Genomic DNA, 19,959 nt, shown 5'->3' with positions numbered 1-19,959 from the left:
CACTTGAGTTCAAAGACAATCAATCAAAGTTTATTTATATAAGTGCTGCACAAGCCACAATGATATCCTCGGTTCAGATCCCACATTAACCCCTTGTTTTCTTTTTGCAGAAGAGAAAGCAGCAGAACTCACAAAAAGTAAACTTTATCGACCTGCCACAAAGTTTGTTCCTCCTTCTGAGGATGTATATTCAGAAAGCAAAAAGTCTGTAAGTGTCGACTCAAACAGCTTTCCTCTATTTGTTTAAAATGTGCTTGCATCACAGACTGCTTTTTTGATGATTCGCAGGCTTTTAAAAAAAAGGTGGATGACAAGAAGAAGAGTAACTTGGAGCAGTTTAAAGACGAACTGAAGCTGTGAGTCTACACACGTTGGTAATAGGATGTTTTACTTCAATCCTTTACTTTGTTGTTTACAATGCTTCTCATGTGGGACAATATAGCATACAGGAGGAGCGTGAGGAAAGATACAAAAGGGAGCATAATGAACCAGGTGGAGGATATGGAAGTGTGGACTCACCATTTTTAGGACGACCAAGTAAGAGGCCTTTTATTATATGAACACACGCAGTGGGATGTTAGCAGACAAGAAGTGAAAATACAACAGTGTAGGCTTGGTTCCCGCTTTGCAGCAGTTAATTTTTAATTTCAAATGCACATAATAACATAGATTGAATCAACCCTGTTAACCTCTGCCCATATTTCATTTATACAGCGTTTTACGACGACCCAACAGTGCCAACCACCACTAATCTCTACCTAAGCTGCATCAGTCCAAAAGTAAGACACGCAGTTGACTTTGATGGATTGATCACAACAGCATTGCAACACACAAGCACTCTGATTGGTGTTTTTTCCAGATGAATGAGGAGATCCTTTGCAAAGAGTTTGGTAAGTATGGTCCTCTGGCCAGCGTGAAGATCATGTGGCCCCGCACGGACCTGGAACGCTGCAGGACGTCCAATAGAGCCTTTGTGGCCTTCATGACACGGAAAGATGCAGAGCGAGCTTTGGCGGCACTTGATGGTACGTTGTCCTTTTTCTCCATTCTTCTCAAGGCCCACTTGGTGGTGTCCTGTACTGATAGTTGATTTGGGCTTGTAGGTAAAATGATTATGGGCTTAAAAATGAAGCTTGGATGGGGCAAACCAGCTCGAATTCCACCTCAGCCGCTGTACACTCCGTCAGGGCTGAGGGTCGCACCGCCACCCCAGTCTGGTCTTCCTTTTAACGCCCAGCCTAGGGATCGATTACGAAATGACTTCACCAAACCACTGTCCCTGTCCAAAGGAGAGATTGACAAGGTAACTTACTGCTCTATGGCTGTTTTGCACAAGCAGATTTACTATTGAATATGTATTTACATTATTTCAAAGCCCCACAATTCCATTAGGTACACCTGCACAATATCATGAAATGTAATACAAATGTTTGTGTTTGAATCAACACTATCAGAAAGGTATCACTTATAGCAGAACTATATTTGTAAAGGCAGTCACGCAGCTTTTGGATTGGATGCTATAAGATGTGCATGTGTACTTAATAGGGGTGTAACGGTACACAAAAATTTCGGTTCGGTACGTACCTCGGTTTAGAGGTCACAGTTCGGTTCATTTTCGGTACAGTAAGAAAACAACAAAATATACATTTTTTGGTTATTTATCTACCAAATTTGTAAACAATGGCTTTATCCTTTTAACATTGGGAACACTATAATAATTCTGCCCACGTTAATCCACATTAAACTCCCCCAAGTTGTTGCTTTAAATAAAATGACAAAACCTTTTTTATACATATAAAAAGTGCAACATTTAACAGTTTCAAGTCAACTCATCATGCTTAATTTATTACAGCATTTGGGAAGCCTGTAGTTTACTTTTATTACATAAATGTTATATTTTTGTCAACATGTGATAGCAGGGACCCTGCCATTCAAAACTAGGCTGCTACATTACTAATGATTAATATAACTATAGTTGAAAAAATAGTAAAATAGCAATAGGAGAGACTATTCATCCCTGAAATCTATGGAGTTCATGTTAGTTCATGTGAAATATTAGACAGGAAGGGCTTTGCTGCCCCTAACACACGCACGCACACACACACACGCACGCACGCACACACACAGCAAAATGAGCTAACGTGACGCTAAAAGCTAATTAGCCTTCACCTCAAGCCAGAACTGTGAGCGATCTGAGCTGCAGTTTAAGTTTCTAGAAGGTCAACGGGCTCATAATGATGCTAGCATAGTTGTGACTGAGAGGTGTTTTTTATAATTTGGGGAGAGTACGCTGTCCGCTGCTAAACACATATCTGCTCGACGCTGAAGCGTTGACTACATGAGCTCTGAATACGCACTGCTGATTGGCTTTGTATGTAACCAATCAGATGTGTGAGCGGGACAATGCTGGGTGCTCAGATAGAGACGGAAAGCAGTGCAGCTTGTTAAGACTTTAGCTTACAAACTCGTTCGATACACCTCCGAACCAGACCGAAACCCCCCTACCGAAACCGTTCAATACAAATACACGTACCGTTACACCCCTAGTACTTAATGTAACGGACAGATATTTTATATGTTAGCTTCAAGCAATAGAGGCCAAATTGTCTTTTTGTCAGTTCAGTGTGTACAATTGCTTGATTAAAGCGCCTGTACAATTACCACATAATCTAAGGGCAAGAAGATACACGTATGATATGATAATAGAATTACCTTTAGTTTTGCTGTATTGTAATGTAGTGAAGTAATAGACTTTGTTGCCCTTTCCCCCCTCCATTTTCCCTACCTATGATTGCTATCATGCTTTTCTATGCTGTGTGTATCCTGCAGTGTTTCATTTGTACAAATACTTACATTTGTTCATATTTTCACTATTTGGTTTGACTTCACAAACAGACTCTGTCCGATGCCGTAGTCAAAGTGGTTATCCCGAGCGAAAGGTACACACACTCTTCCTCCTACGACTGAGCAGCTGTTAGAACACAAGTGATAGGAGCGAGGCAGGTGCTCTCAGATATTTATGAAAGATACATGATGTAGGCGATAACAATCTTCATTAGTTCTCATTATACAGTTAACTTAGGACATATTGCAACATTCAAACCACATAGTGTATTTCATCAAATAATGGCCTCTGCTCAAACAGATGCTTTACTACCATGTTGAGCCTGTAGGTAGCTGTAGTTACCTTTACTATGACTAATACTAGCAGATGATAGAGCAGACGTCTTTATTGCAACACACTGCCTTCACAGCAGATATCTGTTAAGATATAGGTGGAGTTCAGAGAAAATACAGCAGTCTGGAACAAAACATGATTTAGATTTAGTTACCTTAGCTAAATAACGCAATTTCTGTTGACAAGAGTGCGCAAAAACAACCAAGTAGTGCCCTAAATAACGATATGACATCATATATGCAATATTAAACAATATGCAACATAAACTTTTATGAGGAAAACCACATACACTCATGTGGAAAAACATGACAAAATAGTGCAAATGTGCATCTGAATTCTAATGCATATTATGTCACAATATGTGATGTTTTAATTAAGTATCTTTATTTGAAGAAAAAATAATACCAAATACAATACACACCATGCCTTTCCACTTATAGACACCGGGTACTCTTTGCAGTTGAGTATAAATAAATGAAGAAATACATTTTTTGTTCTTTTTTAACACTTTAGGTTTCAAATAAGTTTCATTTGTAGTTAGCACAAATTATACATTAAAATCAAAATATTTGAGACACTGCAATACTAATCAGGCTTGTGCAAAACTCTGAATTGAATTGAGGTTGCAAACAGAAAGTAGAAGTGCAATTCAGTTTCAAATAAAGGAAGTGCAATTAAAATTCCATCAAATTCCAATTGATATTTTTACTGTATTCCAGAATCAATTAGTTTATAACATAGTGAATGTTTTATTGACAATTAAGAATTAAAGTATATGATATAAAACAATTTTATTTGAAGTATTTTTGCTTACAAGTAATGGAAAATACTTTTAATTACAGTGCATCCATAAAGCTTTTACAGCACCATATTTTTCCACATTTTGTTATGTTACAGCCTTATTCCAAAATGGAATACATTCATTGTTGTCCTCAAAATTCTACACAGAATAAATACTCTATAATTACAATGTGACGTTTTCGATTTTGCAAATTTATAAAAAATAGAAACCACATGTACATAAGTATGCACAGCCATTGCTCAATATTTGGTTGATGCACCTTTAGCAAGCAATTACAGCCTCAAGTCTTTTTGAATACAATGCCACAGGCTTGCCACACCTATCTTTGGGCAGTTTCGCCCATTCCTCTTGGCAGCACCTCTTAACATCAGATTGGATGAAAAGTGTTGGTTTTCATTCAGGAAGTCTCTGTATATTTACCTCTATCCCGATGAGTCTCCCAGTTCCCACCGGGGAAAAACATCCCCTCAACATGATACTATCACCACCATACTTAACTGTAGGGATGGTATTGGCCTGGTGATGAGCAATGCCTTGTTTCCTCGAGGAACCAATGCAACCGAATATTTGGTTCAAGAAGTGGCCGGTTTGGCTACAACGGTTACATCCCCCTCAATCGATAACATTTACCGTAGCTGTGAATCATTACGTTAATCGTGCATAAACACATAAACCTGTTTGAATTGATTTTGAATGCACCTATTTTTATTTTAAACACACAAATATATTTTTCCAGAAGTCAACAACAAAACCGGATTTTTCAGTTTGAAATTTAATTTTTTCCCAAGTACAAAACATTTTCCCCTAATATAGCTCCTTTAGGCCAAAATTTTTGTTAAACTTCACCAATTCTTGCTCTTACTTGGCTTTAAGGAAATGCTTTGCAATGAAATTAACTTAATTCCACTTCCTGTAATTCCAATTTACATCCTGGGGGTGAAGCTAATTTAATTCAAATTGCAGTTATTCAAATAAATTGAATTTGGATTTTTGCACATGCCTAATATCAATACAGCTGGAAGGCAATAGATTAGATCCATTAAATTAAAAACCTCTTGTTAAGAGATTTTGGCAAGGTCTTGCCAGAATTAGGAGAATGACTAAGCAGTTCCAGTGTATTGCTCTTCGAAATATTTATTTGACCTCTTTCTCACAGTTAAGACTATAAGTTTGTCCTGTGTGCTGCAGATGTTAGTGACTATGCACTTCCTGTGCAACTTTGCGTCCTTTTAGACAAATATTTACGGTCTTCATTTTCAAAGTGTAAATACTTTGGCAAGGACTGATGGCGTTAAGAGCAAAGTGCCAGGCTGCAGTTTGCACGGGTCACTAGCTCTGTTTAAAGAGGTATTAAGAGGTGTTTCCCCCTTCCTCACCCAATGTTGGAGCTGAGACAGAGAGAACATTGAGGCTTTGGCCTGAATAAATCCTCATCTGATGGTCTTTATTTTGCCCTGCGCCCACAGAAATGTGTTGGTCCTCATCCATCGAATGATAGAGTTTGTGGTGCGTGAAGGTCCGATGTTTGAAGCCATAATAATGAACAAAGAAATAAGCAACCCGGATTACAGGTACAAATCACTGCCTTTAATGTGACATGTATTCACCCTGAAAGCTATTTCACTTCTCCTTTCTTTTGTCTCAGGTTCCTTTTTGAAAATAAAAGTCAAAATCATGTTTACTATCGCTGGAAGCTATTTTCCATTCTTCAGGTATGTATGAAAATGTACAACATTTCACATTCAACATTCACATCTCTTCACAGTTATTGTCTTTGGTGTTTGCAGTAGGGATCGATAGATTATCGGCCGGGCAGAATATCTGTGCCGATATTTGGCATTTTGACGTATATCGTAATTGTCCTTCTTTTATTGGTAACGGACGATATTTTTTCCTTCTTTTTTTCCTACAACAGAAGTACATCAGCAGATACAATACATACACATATAATACAAGTATCTATTATTACAAAAATAACAATTTTGATAAGTAGAGCATAAATTAGTAGTAATAATCATTGTTCCTTTCTGCTAAGCTGCGGCAGACGGTCACACTCTTTTTTTCCTTTAGTTCTGAACGCCAACAGCACGTCTTCTCTGTTTACAAGAACTTGTCAGAATTTATATTTTTGCCAAGAATTACAGTTTTTGTCCTTCTTTCCGGGCGTTTCTTCCTTCTTTTCTTTTTCTGTTTTTTGTGTTTTCGCTACCGCAGCGATCGCACAACAAGCCTGCGTCCTCAACACTCATGAAAAAGAGCGCAGCGAGATTTTTTGTTCCGTAATTTAATCGAATTACATGAAAAGGACAAATGGACATGGCAAAAATCCAAACTTTGTGTAAATTAACACATTTACACTTACTGTATATAATACGTAAAAAAAGAGCAGGCAGCATCTTTTTTTGGGGTTAGGCTGCATTAAGGATCTCAGAATTAGTTTTACTTAAATGTTTGCCATATTTGGAAATCATATAATTTAGAAATCATTGGTTTAAATTGTTTTACAAATTGAGAACAGGAAGTGAACTTAGTATGTGATAGTATTTGCTAAGAAGTGGAAAAGAAGTAGGATATACGTAAGATTAATTTGCTTCTTTGTACTATTTTTCAGACATGTTGTAAAGGGAAATGAATGTATGTAAAATATGTGATGTATCATATTGAAACTGTATGCATGTTCAAAATAAATGTAAACCAACCAATAATTCAGGGTTCCTCACAAGTAAACGTTACAATGCATAAATTGCTATACAAACTATACAATTGATTATTGTGATGTAGAAAAATCCAACATTTTTCCCAGCAATTTTCTGTATTTTGAAATCCAAATGTTGACGCTTTTCTTAGACTTAGATTAAAGTGTTTGTAAAATCCCCTGATGTTGTTTGGTGCTAAATTAACCACAACATTAGTGCTGCATAAAACATGTCGCTACTGGTCCGACGTTTTCTCAAAAATCCTGTTAAAACAACAATTTGAAGCTTTGTCCAGCATTGTACTATTCATGTTTATGTAAATGTGAGATGTAAGTATTAATGTTTCATGGCTGTCACGCTTCAAATAAAAACAAATACATGGTTCGTGTTAATAAACCAGTCAATATTTTTGGTTCCTTTGTGAATATCACAAGACAGTCTTTTGCTCAAATTTGGTAATCTAACATTTTCCAATGTAGAAGAAAATTAATTTACAATTTTAATCATCATTTGCACTTTTTAACTCACTTTTTATGTTTCCCACTAAATTATTCTTCTCTCACACTGCATCCTTTGTAATCAATTATGCAAATGAGGGCATAACATCATCTATCAAGTTGTAGCTTTTTTTTATGACAGCTGAGGCGTAGGCAACACCTGAAGATCAAGAGAGATCAAAATAGATTTAAGACTGTGAGGACGGAGATGTAGAAGAGATCCAAATTGAGAACACTGATGCAGAGGATGAGACAAAAGAGCCAGGAGAGAAAACCGTGGAGATGATTTTCATTTATAATTTCTGGTTAATTAAGCATTAGGAATCCACTGTGCAGGTAGATCTGTTGGAGTTGAGGACATCAATGTTAAAACAGGCCAAATTGGTGTTAATAAAGGCCAAATTTGAATGCATCATGTCACTAAGGTCTCACTCTTGTGATTTTCTGAAACTTGCCATCTGTGACAAATGGTCTAAGTAACATTTATTTAATTAATTGTTTAGTTTGTTATAGTTGCCTGCCTGGTCTACAAAAGCACGTGCATGGCTTTGTAGTGAATGCTAAGTAAAAATAAAACAATATTAAAGTTAAAGTCCCAAAGATTGTCACACACACAGGGTGTGGTAAAATGTGTCCTCTGCATTTGACCCATCCCCATATTCACCCCTTGGGAGGTGAGGGGAGCAGTGAGCAGCAGTGTGAGGCGCACTCGGGAAACATTTGGTGCTTTAACCCCCAATTCCAACCCTTGATGCTAAGTGGCAAGCAGGGAGACAATGGGTTTGAACTCAAGACCTCCCAGTCTCAGGGCGGACACTCTAACCACAAGGCCACTGAACAATATTGGCATTACCAGCTGTGGCTGGAGGCAACCACCTGGTCCAAATAATGCCTCAAGTCTATCTCATTGTTCTTCTTATTTTACACATTGCAAAAGGTATTACAAAATGCGTATAAGAGTTGTATTATGAAATGCAAAAATTTAAAAATGTGTCATTGTTACATAATGAGGCAAAAATGTATAACATTATTATATAATGTATTGTTACACACCTGCATCTATATGCTGCAAAGTAGATAAATAAAAGTCCCTGCTATAATTTGAGCATTTTACAATATTCTTTAAAAAAAAAAAAAAAGATTTATTCAGGATTTGAATTTTTTACAACACATATACTGCAGTATACATTGAAATGTTGTCATTGTAAAGGCCCACAAAACCAGGGGGAAGGAGACAAACAACGAAACATATTTCAATAAGACTAATATAAATAATTACAGGAAAAATAAATGTGTATATATGGGTGTGTGTATACAGTGAAAAAAATAAGTATTTGAACACCCTGCTATTTTGCAAGTTCTCCCACTTAGAAATCATGAAGGGGTCTGAAATTTTCACGGTAAGTTCTTGTATGAGAGATAACCTAAAAAGAAAAATCCAGAAATCACATTCTATGATTTTTTAACAATTTATTTGTGCGATAAAGCTGAAAATAAGTATTTGAACACCAACATTAATATTTGGTAGAGTAGCTTTTGTTTGCAATTACAGAAGTCAAACGTTTCCTGTCATTCTTCACAAAGTTTGCACAGACTGCAGGAGGGATTTTGGCCCACTTCTCCACATAGATCTTCTCTAGATCAGTCAGGTTTCTGGGCTGTCGCTGAGTAACACAGACTTTCAGCTCCCTCCAAAGATTTTCAATTGGATTTAGGTCTGGAGAACGGCTAGGCCACTCCGGAACCTTGATATGGTTCTTACGAAGCCACTTCTTGGTTTTCCTGGTTGTGTGCTTTGGGTCATTGTCATGTTGGAAGATCCAGCCACGACTCATCTTCAATGATCTGACTGAGGGAAGGAGGTTTTTGGCCAAAATCTCACAATACATGGCTGAAGTCATCCTCTCCTTAATACAGTACAGCCGTCCTGTCCCTTGAGCAGAAAAACACCCCCAAAGCATGATGCTACCATCCCCATGCTTCACAGTAGGGATGGTGTTCTTGGGATTGTTCGGATCATTCTTCTTCCTCCAAACATGCATAGTGGAATTTTGACCAAAAATGTAAATTTGGGTCTCATCTGTCCACAAAACTTTCTCTCATGACTCCTCTGGATCATCCAAATGGTCATTGACAAACTTAAGACAGGCCTTAACATGTGCTGGTTTAAACAGGGGAACCTTCCATGCCATGCATGATTTCAAACGATGACGTCTTAGTGTATTACCAACAGTGACCATGGAAACAGTAGACCTAGCTCTTTTCAGGTCATTGACCAAGTCCTGCCGTGTAGTCCTGGGCTGATTCCTCACCTTTCTTAGCATCATTGAGACCCCACGAAGTGATATCTTGCATGAGGCTCCACTCCGATTGAGATTGACCGTCATGTTTAGCTTCTTCCATTTTCTAATGATTGCTCCAACAGTGAACCTTTTTTCACCTAGCTGCTTGGCAATTTCTCCAGGGACCTTTCCATCCTTGTGGAGTTGTACAATTTTGTCTCTGGTGTCTTTGGACAGCTCTTTGCTCTTAGCCATGCTAAATGTTTGGGTCTTACTGATTGTATGGGGTGGACAGGTGTATTTATGCAGCTAAGGACCTCACACAGGTGCATCTGATTCAGGATAATACAGTGGAGTGGAGGAGGACTTTTAAAGGCGGACTAACAGGTCTTTGAGGGTCAGAATTCTAGCTGATAGACAGGTGTTCAAATACTTATTTTCAGCTGTATCACACGAATAAATTGTTAAAAAAAATTATAGATTGTGATTTCTGGATTTTTCTTTTTAGTATATCTCTCATACAGTGGGCATGCACCTACCGTGAACATTTCAGATACCTCCATGATTTCTAAGTGGGAGAACTTGCAAAATAACAGGGTGTTCAAATACTTATTTTTTTTATTGTATATATATATATATATATATATATATATATATTGAATTGAATTGAAATATTTATTTCAAACCTGCACAGTACAACTAAACACAGTTTTTGTTTTTTTTACATGTTTGCAAAGATATTTATGCAAGGCTTGAAAAGGGGTTGGATGAAGCAGCTGCTTATATAATAGCCCAACCCCTCTCACTCATTCCACATTTAACATAAACAATATAATACAAAAACAATACTCTATAAACAAAACAAGAAAAACTCCTGTACACTAACAATACCATGAGACAAGACAAGACGAGGCAAAACACACACATGCACACACACACACGCACACACACAGCCCCAAACACTTTCCGACCATACACCTCTCTTCCATCGCTCTGTGCTGAGGGCATCACTCTCTTTCCTCATCGTACTTCTTCAGTACTTCTTTTTTAAACAGTGTTTTAAATTGAATCATGCTAGAACACGTTTTCAACTCGTCCCCTAAGTTGTTCCACAGACTGACTCCACGCACTGAAATGCACATTGATTTTAAAGTGGTTCTAAATTTAGGCAAATATAATTTGTTGTTTCCTCTTAAACTGTAACTATGGTGATCATCTCTGTCATGGAATAGGTTCTGTATATTGAATGGTAGAGAGTTTTGGGATGCCCTAAACATAATTTGAGCAGTTTTAAAATTGATCACATCGTTCAGTTTAAGTTGCTTTAAGTTCATAAATAGTGGATTTGAATGATGTCTGTAGTGAACATTGGAAACAATCCTGATGGCCTTTTTCTGCAGAGTGACTAAAGGTTGTAGATGTGATTTATAACAATTTCCCCAGACTTCAACACAATAGTTTAAATATGACATGATAAAGGAATGATATAATAACAGCGGAGCATTGGTGTTCAATAAATGACATGATCTCCTCATCATTCCAACACATTTAGCAACTTTTTTCCTCAGGTAACTTATATGAGGCTTCCATGAGATATTTTCATCTATTACTACTCCTAAGAAAGAATTTTGATGAACATATTCTATTGGTGTATCATCAATAACAATCCTGATCGGTATATTACTTTTGCGATTGCTAAAGAGCATTATTTTGGTCTTCTTTAAATTCAAAGACAATTTGTTCGCATTAAACCAAGTTTTTAACTTGATCATCTCCTCAGTTACAGAAGTCAGAAGTTGCTTCACGTCGTCACCTGCACATGTAATTGTTGTATCATCAGCAAAGAGGATGAATTTCAGCAGCGTTGATACTTTACATATTTCATTAATATATATTATAAATAGTGTGGGTCCCAGTATCGAGCCCTGAGGAACTCCACAGGTTATGTTCATTAGTGTAAATTGATGTTGGTCCATCTGAACAATCTGGTGTCTCTCATTTAAGTAGCTCTCCAGCCCTTTCCCTGCCAATCCCCTTATGCCATAGTTTTCCAGTTTATTTACCAAAATCTGGTGGTCAATGGTATCAAAAGCCTTTTGCAGGTCAATAAAAATTCCTATAACAAATTTATTCTTCTCGATACCATTAGTAATTAGTAATATTCTCTAATAAATTAATTAAAGCTAATGAAGTTGATCTATTTTGTTGGAACCCATATTGACAATCAGATAATAATTTGTGCTTTTCAATGAAGCCACGAAGTCTATTATCGAATAATTTTTCCAATATTTTTGATAACTGTGGCAGAAGGGAGATGGGCCGGTAATTAGTGAAGTGATGTTTGTCTCCAGATTTGAAGATGGGGATGACTTTCGATAGTTTCATTTGTGAAGGAAATTGTCCAAGTCGAAAAGATAAATTGCAGATGTGTGTGAATGGTTTGATGATTTCTTCCGCTACGTTCCGGACTGTCCTCATGTCGAGGTCATAGATGTCACGTGATGTTTTGTTCTTGCTTTTCTGAATGACCTCCAAGACTTCCTTTTCGACAGTCGGAGTAAGGAACATTGAATAAGGATTTTTTTCAATAAATTCCAAGGGCTGTTCATCATCAATTGGTATTTTTTTAGCCAGCTTAGGCCCAATATTAACAAAAAACATATTGAAGCCGTCAGCAATCATTTTCTTGTCAGTTATGATTAGGTCGTTCTCAACAAAAAACTCCGGATAACAAGGACTATTTGAACCATGCCCAATAATTGTATTTAATACCTTCCAAATTCCCTTTATATCATTTTTCTTTTGGATTAATAGTTTGGTGGTGTATTCTTTCCTGCTTGCTCTTAATATGCTGGTTAATTTATTTTTATATGTTTTGTACTTTTGTTCTGTTTCTATGGTTTGTTGCCTAAAAAAAGTCCTATATAAATAATTTTTCTTTTTGCAAGCATTCGCAAGCCCTTTGGTTATCCATGGAGTTTTTTTGGAGTTACTTATAGTGCATTTTTTGATGGGGCAGTGTGTATCATAAAGTGAGAAAAAAATGTCATGAAATAAATTATAAGCTGCATTTATATCTGACGTTTGAAAAACAGAATCCCAGTTTTGTTTCGCTAAATCATTTTTAAGTGCTGTTAATGATTGTTCTGTTGTGGCTCTTTGATAATATTCACTATTTACAGGTTTGGATGTTTTGCAGTTATTATTGTACACCATGAACACCGGTAAATGATCACTGACGTCACTCACAAACAAGCCTCCAGTTACAGTCTGATCCACAATGTTACAGAATATGTTGTCAATAAGTGTGGTGCTGTGTGTTTTGATTCTTGTGGGTCGTGTAATCAGTGGGAATAAGCCCATGGAGAACATGGTGTCAACAAATTCTGCTGTGCGTTTGTGTTTATTAGGATTCAAGAGGTTGATATTAAAGTCACCGCATACTATATATTTTTTGTTCCTCTTAAATAATTTTTCCATCCATTCAATAAATATTTTCAAGTCGGATCCTGGTGTTCTATAAATGCAGGTTACAATAATATATATATATATATATATATGTATGTATGTATATATATATAATACTTATTTTCTTGACTATATATATATGTATATATATACATATATATATATATATATACAGTCAAGAAAATAAGTATTTGAACATATATATATATATATAGATGTATATTTAAGTATTTGAACACCCTGCTATTTATGTATGTATGTATATATATATATATGTATATATATGTGTATATTTATATATATGTATGTAAATGTGTATATGTATATATATATATGTGTATATGTATATATATATATATATATATATATCTGTATATGTATGTATATATATATATATGCATATATATGTATGTATGTGTATATATATATGTATATATGCATATATGTGTGTATATATATATACACACATATACTTACATATGCATGCATACATATATATATATATATATATATATATATATACATACATACATACATACATATATATGCATATATATGTGTCTATGTATTTATAAAAATGTGTGTGTTGGTTTGTAATTGTGTATATATGTATATGTATGTATATATATATATATATATATATATATATATATATATATATATATGTGTGTGTATGTGTATATATATATATGTACAAACCCCGTTTCCTTATGAGTTGGGAAATTGTGTTAGATGTAAATATAAACGGAATACAATGATTTGCAAATGATTTTCAACCCATATTCAGTTGAATATGCTACAAAGACAACATATTTGATGTTCAAACTGATAAATATTTTTTTTGTGCAAATAATCATAATTTTTAGAATTTGATGCCAGCAACACGTTGGAAAAGGTGGCAATAAATACTGATAAAGTTGAGGAATGCTCATTAAACACTTATTTGGAACATCCCACAGGTGTGCAGGCTAATTGGGAACAGGTGGGTGCCATGATTGGATATAAAAACAGCTTTCCAAAAAATGCTCAGTCTTTCACAAGAAAGGATAGGGCGAGGTATACCCGTTTGTCCACAACTGCGTGAGCTAATAGTCAAACAGTTTAAGAACAACGTTTTTCAAAGTGCAATTGCAAGAAATTTAGGGATTTCAACATCTACGGTCCATAATATCATCAAAAGGTTCAGAGAATCTGGAGAAATCACTCCACGTAAGCGGCATGGCCGGAAACCAACATTGAATGACCGTGACCTTCGATCCCTCAGACGGCCCTTTTTTAAAAAAACGACATCAATCTCTAAAGGATATCACCACATGGGCTCAGGAACACTTCAGAAAACCACCGTCACTAAATACAGTTCGTCGCTACATCTGTAAGTGCAAGTCAAAGCTCTACTATGCAGAGTGAAAGCCCCGAAGGCATTGCCTTATCTTTTCCAACCTCATGAAGGACAGAGCATCACTTATCCAAGTTGAGTGAGAGGGGTGGCTGGGATTCTTCCAGCGCATTAGGACGACCCTCCTTGCATGCAAGCTAAGAAAAGCCACAAGATCGGCAAAACAGATTGGCGATGAAATGTTTGGAGGTACCACTCGAAATAACACCATTATGGGTGAGGGACTAGTATGGGCTGAGGTGACAGCTGAAAGTCAAACAAACACAGATTTCCAAAACATGGTACAGGGCAGCTTCAAAACATATGTGCAACATTGGCTTTCCTTTGACACCTATTGCAAATTGAATGCAGTCCACGGAATATGTGAGCCAGTTTGCTTTTGGACCAGTAGATGCTGTGTACCACCTTGCCTTGTAAGACCCTGTGCCTTGCACAGATTAAGGGGCAGACTCGTTACAAAACCTGGTCCCAGGTGTCTATCTCTATTTCTATGTTGAGTGCCAAAGACCCATGTTGCACGCAAATCACCACACATGAATTGATGTCTGTATATAGTTGAGAGATTATGCCTCTCTACTTCAGTTTAAGTAGAGAGTCTGTCCGGGTTGCAGGTGGAATATTTGGATAACCAGGGATGTGCTTTCATACTAAGTCCCTAATTTGCAAATATTGGTAGAACTAATTTCTATGACGGCCAAATGTTTCATTAATGTAAAGATCACTCATAGAGCAAATTCAGGCAGTCTCCCAGGCTACAAAGGCCTTATCACTAACAGTGGGCGTAAAAAAGTGTTTACGTTAATTGGAGACGAGAGAGGCACAGAGGGAAGTCCAAAATGTCTTTTAAATTGAACCCAAATTTTAAGAGAAATTTTAACAACTGCATTATCAGATAGAGCTAACAGTAACAACGTCTGAGAAAGGCACATAAGAGACTTTAGTGTAGAAGAGTTGCAGGAGGCCTCCTCAAACTGCAGCCATGGCGCCGGTTTCTTGCTCACATATATTATTTTCTGCATTAATATGAGTGTTTTTTTAAATATATATTTTTTTTTACCTTCACTTCTTCTTAGGGAGAGTCCGTGACCAAGTGGAGGACCTCAGAATTCCGTATGTTCCGTGGAGGCTCCCTTTGGAGGCCGCCGACATTGAACAGCTACGACATGCACTGGGACGACGAACCGGCCGAGGCCGAGTCTCCCGAGGAGCAGGTGAAGAAAGGGCAGCTCAGAGCCGAGTGAGTATTTTTAGGCTTGTGTTTGTAAACTTTTAGAGAGCGTACGATTGATTCTTCCATTAAAAAAACAACAACTCAGGCACCGGCAGAAGCTGGAGGCACTGCTTCAGGAGCTCACCCCCAGCAGAGGGGACATCGCCGACGCCATGTTGTTCTGTCTGGAGCGGGCTGACGCAGCGGAGGAAGTAGTGAAACACGTCACTGAATGGTTCTCCTCGCCTCAGATGTCTCTACAAAAGAAGGCGAGCTCTGATTCACAAATTTTGTGTTTGCTTCATTTGTTTACCTCAACTCCACTTTTTGCCACAGCAGATCGCAAGCTTGTATCTGGTGTCTGACATTTTGTACAACTCCTGTGCCAAAGTAGCCGGGGCCTCATATTATCGTAAACAGTAAGAAAACACTCCTTCCTTTCCTCAGGTTTGTTGATTTTCTTTCGGTAATTTTGTTTCTGGCAAAACATTTTTAGCTTTGAATCGAAGCTAGCGGGGATATTTGGCGAGCTTCACGACGCATACAAGAACATACAAGCCAGGTTGCAGGCTGAACAGTTTAAGGTATGAGGATGAGGGGGTTTTAGCCAAATATGAACAAGTAAAACGGCTGTTTTTGTCTTTTGTGTAGCAAAAGATTACGAGTTGTTGTCGAGCTTGGGAGGACTGGGCAGTTTACCCTCAGCCTTATCTCATCCACCTGCAAAACATCTTCCTGGGCTTTGCCACAGCTGGAGAGGAGTTGATAGAGGAGGTGGAGGTGATTAAAAAAATATATATATATTTTTTTATTTTTTATTTCAGCAGACCTGATTGTAGTTTCTTTTTTCTAGGAACCTTCTTTGGACCTGGATGGTGCGCCCTTGGACAGTAGTCTAATAGACGGGCTACCTTTGCAGAAAGGGCGAGCAGATCACCTTGATGGCTGGGATCCTCTGGATGGAGAGCCTGTGGATGACATAGACGGCGTTCCCTTGGGAAATGTTGTCGATGACATTGATGGAATGCCACGTGAGTCCAGGAGATCTTTCTGTATGCATGGTGTGTGTGTGTGTGTACATCCTGACCTTGCTGCCTTTTGTCCTCAGTGGATGAAAGCAAAGTGCCTTTGTCCAAGTGGGAGAAGACGGCTGATGATGGGATGTTTTCTCAAGGTAACACAGGTCATATTGTCCTTCGTAGAGTTTTAAGTAGCGATGTTCCTATCAGAGATTTATGCTGTCCATTCCCATACAGATCATTCATTAGTGAAATTTGCCAATGCCAATACCGATCACACATATTAAACTGTACATTTATTTATTGTGAGTGTTCTTGACAGTTGATTAAAATCAACACAGTGTTTAAACTAGTTCTTATTTTCCTGTGTTACATACAATTGTTTGACCAAATTAAAGTCAATAGTACACAAAAGTAAAAACTACTATCTACTATTCATTGAAATACATTTTGCCCTCAGTGCTCCTGTGTCCAGGGATTTGTTTTTTTAAGATTTACACATTCAGAGAACCAAAAAAAAAGATTTGGAGGATATACAAATATCGATATAACCACTCTAGTATCAATCATATACTGTTATTACGCTTGGTATTGAAACCACCAATTTATGGAATAATCCGCGCTGATCTCATGTGTCGTGCACTGACTGGGACAATGCTGACACAACAACAGTTTTTATACTATTGTCTCTTTCTCGTCTTAATAATTTACTTGTTAATTTCCTGTTGATATCTGCTTACTTTCTGCTATAATGTGATTCCATCTACACTTCAACTTTACTAAGCACTAGCTAGCTCAACTGTTAGCATGCCTGCTCCTGCTTGTTCTTGGTTTTTGATTGATTGAAACTTTTATTAGATTGCACAGTACAGTACATATTCCGTACAATTGAACACTTAAATGGTAACACCCGGATAAGTTTTTCAACTTGTTTGTCGGGGTCCACGTTAATCAATTCATGGTAATGCAACATGTTTAGCCTTGTCCTTCAGTGATATTAATACTTAAGATATAAAAAATGTTGGTTGTCAGACATACTAAAAATGTATAAAAATTAGCTTTAGGGAATTGGCGTAAATTGGCAATTGCGATCACATACTTTTTCAAGAAAATAGCTGATAATGATTGATGGCCGATAAATTTGAACATCCCTAGTTTTAAATACTAATCGTTGTCTTTAGGCCTGCCCGAGTCCAGGTGGAGCGCTGCGTCAAGCAGGGACAATGAAGTAAACGTACGGTAAGTTGCTTGTCAGCGTCCTTTTTTCGCCACCTCTTTAGTCTATTTGTTTCAAAAGAGTTGCCTTCTTTTCCCGTCCACAGACGTGTCAACTCGCCAGATGAAGACAACTCCTCGAGCGACAGCAGCGATGACTCCAGCAGTTCCCCCAAAATTGACACTGCACGATTTCAAAACTCACTCAGAAGTTTTGAGATGTCTGAGAGCAAAAGAAAAAGGCTGAGAGAGCTGGAAGTAAGTGTCAAAACTAGGGTTGCACGGTGTAGACCCTATAAATTTGGCTGACGATAGAGCTTTTAATACTAACGCTATATCGAGACAATGCATGACACATTCTAGCTGTGTCCTGCAAATTTTACAACAACAAGAAAAAAAAGGTGTCCTCATCGCAATGTTGCTTTGTCGCTAGCGGCTTAAATGCCTCCACAATGTAGCTTCTAAATGATCAATCCTCACCTCCATGGCGGAAAATAAATTGTTTCTTGCATGTAGCATTATCGCGAGAGGACAAGTAATAGTTAAACATGCTGCACTACACACCATAGGAGAATAACATAGCTAAGCTATGCTAAGTTATGTTGTTCAAGAGCTCTGTAGAGCTCTTGAACAAAAACAAGGTGGACAAAACAATACAACTATCGACATTTGCAGAATATTGTCGAAACTACATTGATTAGATTAACATGTGATTACAAAGTCACTTTTTGTTTACAAACTCAGGAAATAAGAGCCAAAGGTATTTTAAATATTGGATCTAATTAAAGGAAATCCTTTAAATATTAATTGAAATAGTCAGTTATGATCAAACATTTAATCATTTGGTAATATTGACAATTTTAAGCATCGGTATGAACACTAGTATGAGTAATACTGCCCCTGCAACTACTTTCATACTCAAATTTGAAGTATCGCCCAAAACTAATGGAAAGTATTCATACACAGAAGTGTTTTCTATTAAAACGTGTGGATAGAAGCAGAAAGTAACTAAGTATTAACAAGTAAACAAATAATAGTTTTGACAAAATAATATAACTGGAAATGACGCAATATGTAACAGCTAAATTAAGAGCCGGTGTAACCTGTTTTGAAATGGTTCTATTAACATTTACATACCAAATATATATCAGGATATACATTTTAAACCATATCGCCCATCTCTAGTCATACCTGTTGGTCAAGTAGTGCTAATCTCAATATCACAATTCAATGTGTCCCTCAGGTTTACAGCTTTTGTAGGGTAAAGGTGGGAAATTCTGTTAGCAAAGCAGAGTCATACACAAATTTTAATTTTCCTAAGGGAACTCTCCAGAAGGAATCAAAGTACTATCTATCTATCCATCTAAGGCAGTGGTCCCTGACCTTTTTGTATCCGGGGACCGGTCAACGCTTAATAATTTGTCCCGCGGCCCGGGGAGGGGGATCTTTTTAATTTTTATTTTTTCCCTTTGTCATGAAAAAGGGAGGTTTTTGTGGTTGGTGCACTAATTGTAAGTGTACATTGTGTTTTTTATGTTGATTTAAGGGAAAAAAAAAATGTTATTTATTTTTTTTAATGAAAAATTATTCTGCGGCCTGGTGGTTGGGAACCACTGATCTAAAGGTTAGGCTCCTCCCATAAATAACATGACGTTTTCCCACAGGAAAATCTCGTGTTTTGCCTTGTGTCTCCTGTATTCCAACTTGAATGAGAAAAAAAAAAAAAACACTCCAAGCAGCAGAGCTTGATAATTGTCACCATTAAAAAAAAAAAATCCGGGATATTTATACTAGTGAAATTATTACTTAGTTTTACATTTATTAACATTAATGAAGTATTTGAATTTCTATTCTGTTAAACTTGCATGTTACAAAATAGCGTAAAAATAGAAGGCATTTTTGGACAAAATGTGTATGATGACCTTTTTTCTTTATTATGTAAACAATACTATATCCTATTAATGTGGACTGCATTTTACAAATTAGTTTATTTTCAATAATAATTGTTGAGTATAGAATTGTTTGTATTAGTAGCACTTCATTGAGAAGACATTTGAACTAAACCCTGTTTGAACTAGTTGAAGGTTCTGAAGCTCCAAGATGAGTTGGAGAGTGGAAAGAGGCAGAAGAAACCTGGAATGAGCATCCAGCAGCACGTGGAGCAATACAGGAATAAACTTTTACAGAAGGTATTCT

The 19,959-nt window shown here is 37.0% G+C and overlaps 1 protein-coding gene across 2 annotated transcripts in view; it reads left to right on the top strand.

Annotated features, from left to right (window-relative positions):
* The window catches only part of zgc:163098 (uncharacterized protein LOC100037380 homolog), a 29,027-nt gene that overhangs the window by 8,356 nt on the left and 712 nt on the right, over nucleotides 1-19,959 (top strand). The window contains exons 4-22 of one of the 2 annotated variants that reach the window (XM_061898294.1): nucleotides 111-208; nucleotides 289-356; nucleotides 443-537; nucleotides 715-779; nucleotides 860-1,025; nucleotides 1,104-1,303; nucleotides 2,896-2,939; nucleotides 5,447-5,551; nucleotides 5,626-5,692; nucleotides 15,393-15,556; nucleotides 15,636-15,798; nucleotides 15,869-15,948; nucleotides 16,026-16,113; nucleotides 16,181-16,309; nucleotides 16,383-16,560; nucleotides 16,638-16,703; nucleotides 17,730-17,787; nucleotides 17,871-18,021; nucleotides 19,842-19,952. In XM_061898294.1, coding sequence (XP_061754278.1) covers nucleotides 111-208; nucleotides 289-356; nucleotides 443-537; nucleotides 715-779; nucleotides 860-1,025; nucleotides 1,104-1,303; nucleotides 2,896-2,939; nucleotides 5,447-5,551; nucleotides 5,626-5,692; nucleotides 15,393-15,556; nucleotides 15,636-15,798; nucleotides 15,869-15,948; nucleotides 16,026-16,113; nucleotides 16,181-16,309; nucleotides 16,383-16,560; nucleotides 16,638-16,703; nucleotides 17,730-17,787; nucleotides 17,871-18,021; nucleotides 19,842-19,952 — 2,096 coding nt within the window. Of the gene's footprint in view, nucleotides 1-110; nucleotides 209-288; nucleotides 357-442; nucleotides 538-714; nucleotides 780-859; nucleotides 1,026-1,103; nucleotides 1,304-2,895; nucleotides 2,940-5,446; nucleotides 5,552-5,625; nucleotides 5,693-15,392; nucleotides 15,557-15,635; nucleotides 15,799-15,865; nucleotides 15,949-16,025; nucleotides 16,114-16,180; nucleotides 16,310-16,382; nucleotides 16,561-16,637; nucleotides 16,704-17,729; nucleotides 17,788-17,870; nucleotides 18,022-19,841; nucleotides 19,953-19,959 lie in introns of both variants that reach the window. The other variant, XM_061898293.1, reaches the window with a different exon arrangement.

Source organism: Nerophis ophidion, linkage group LG04 (assembly GCF_033978795.1).
Source record: "Nerophis ophidion isolate RoL-2023_Sa linkage group LG04, RoL_Noph_v1.0, whole genome shotgun sequence".
NCBI classification, from domain to species: Eukaryota; Metazoa; Chordata; class Actinopteri; order Syngnathiformes; family Syngnathidae; genus Nerophis; species Nerophis ophidion.
This window is presented reverse-complemented; position numbering and strand designations above follow the sequence as displayed.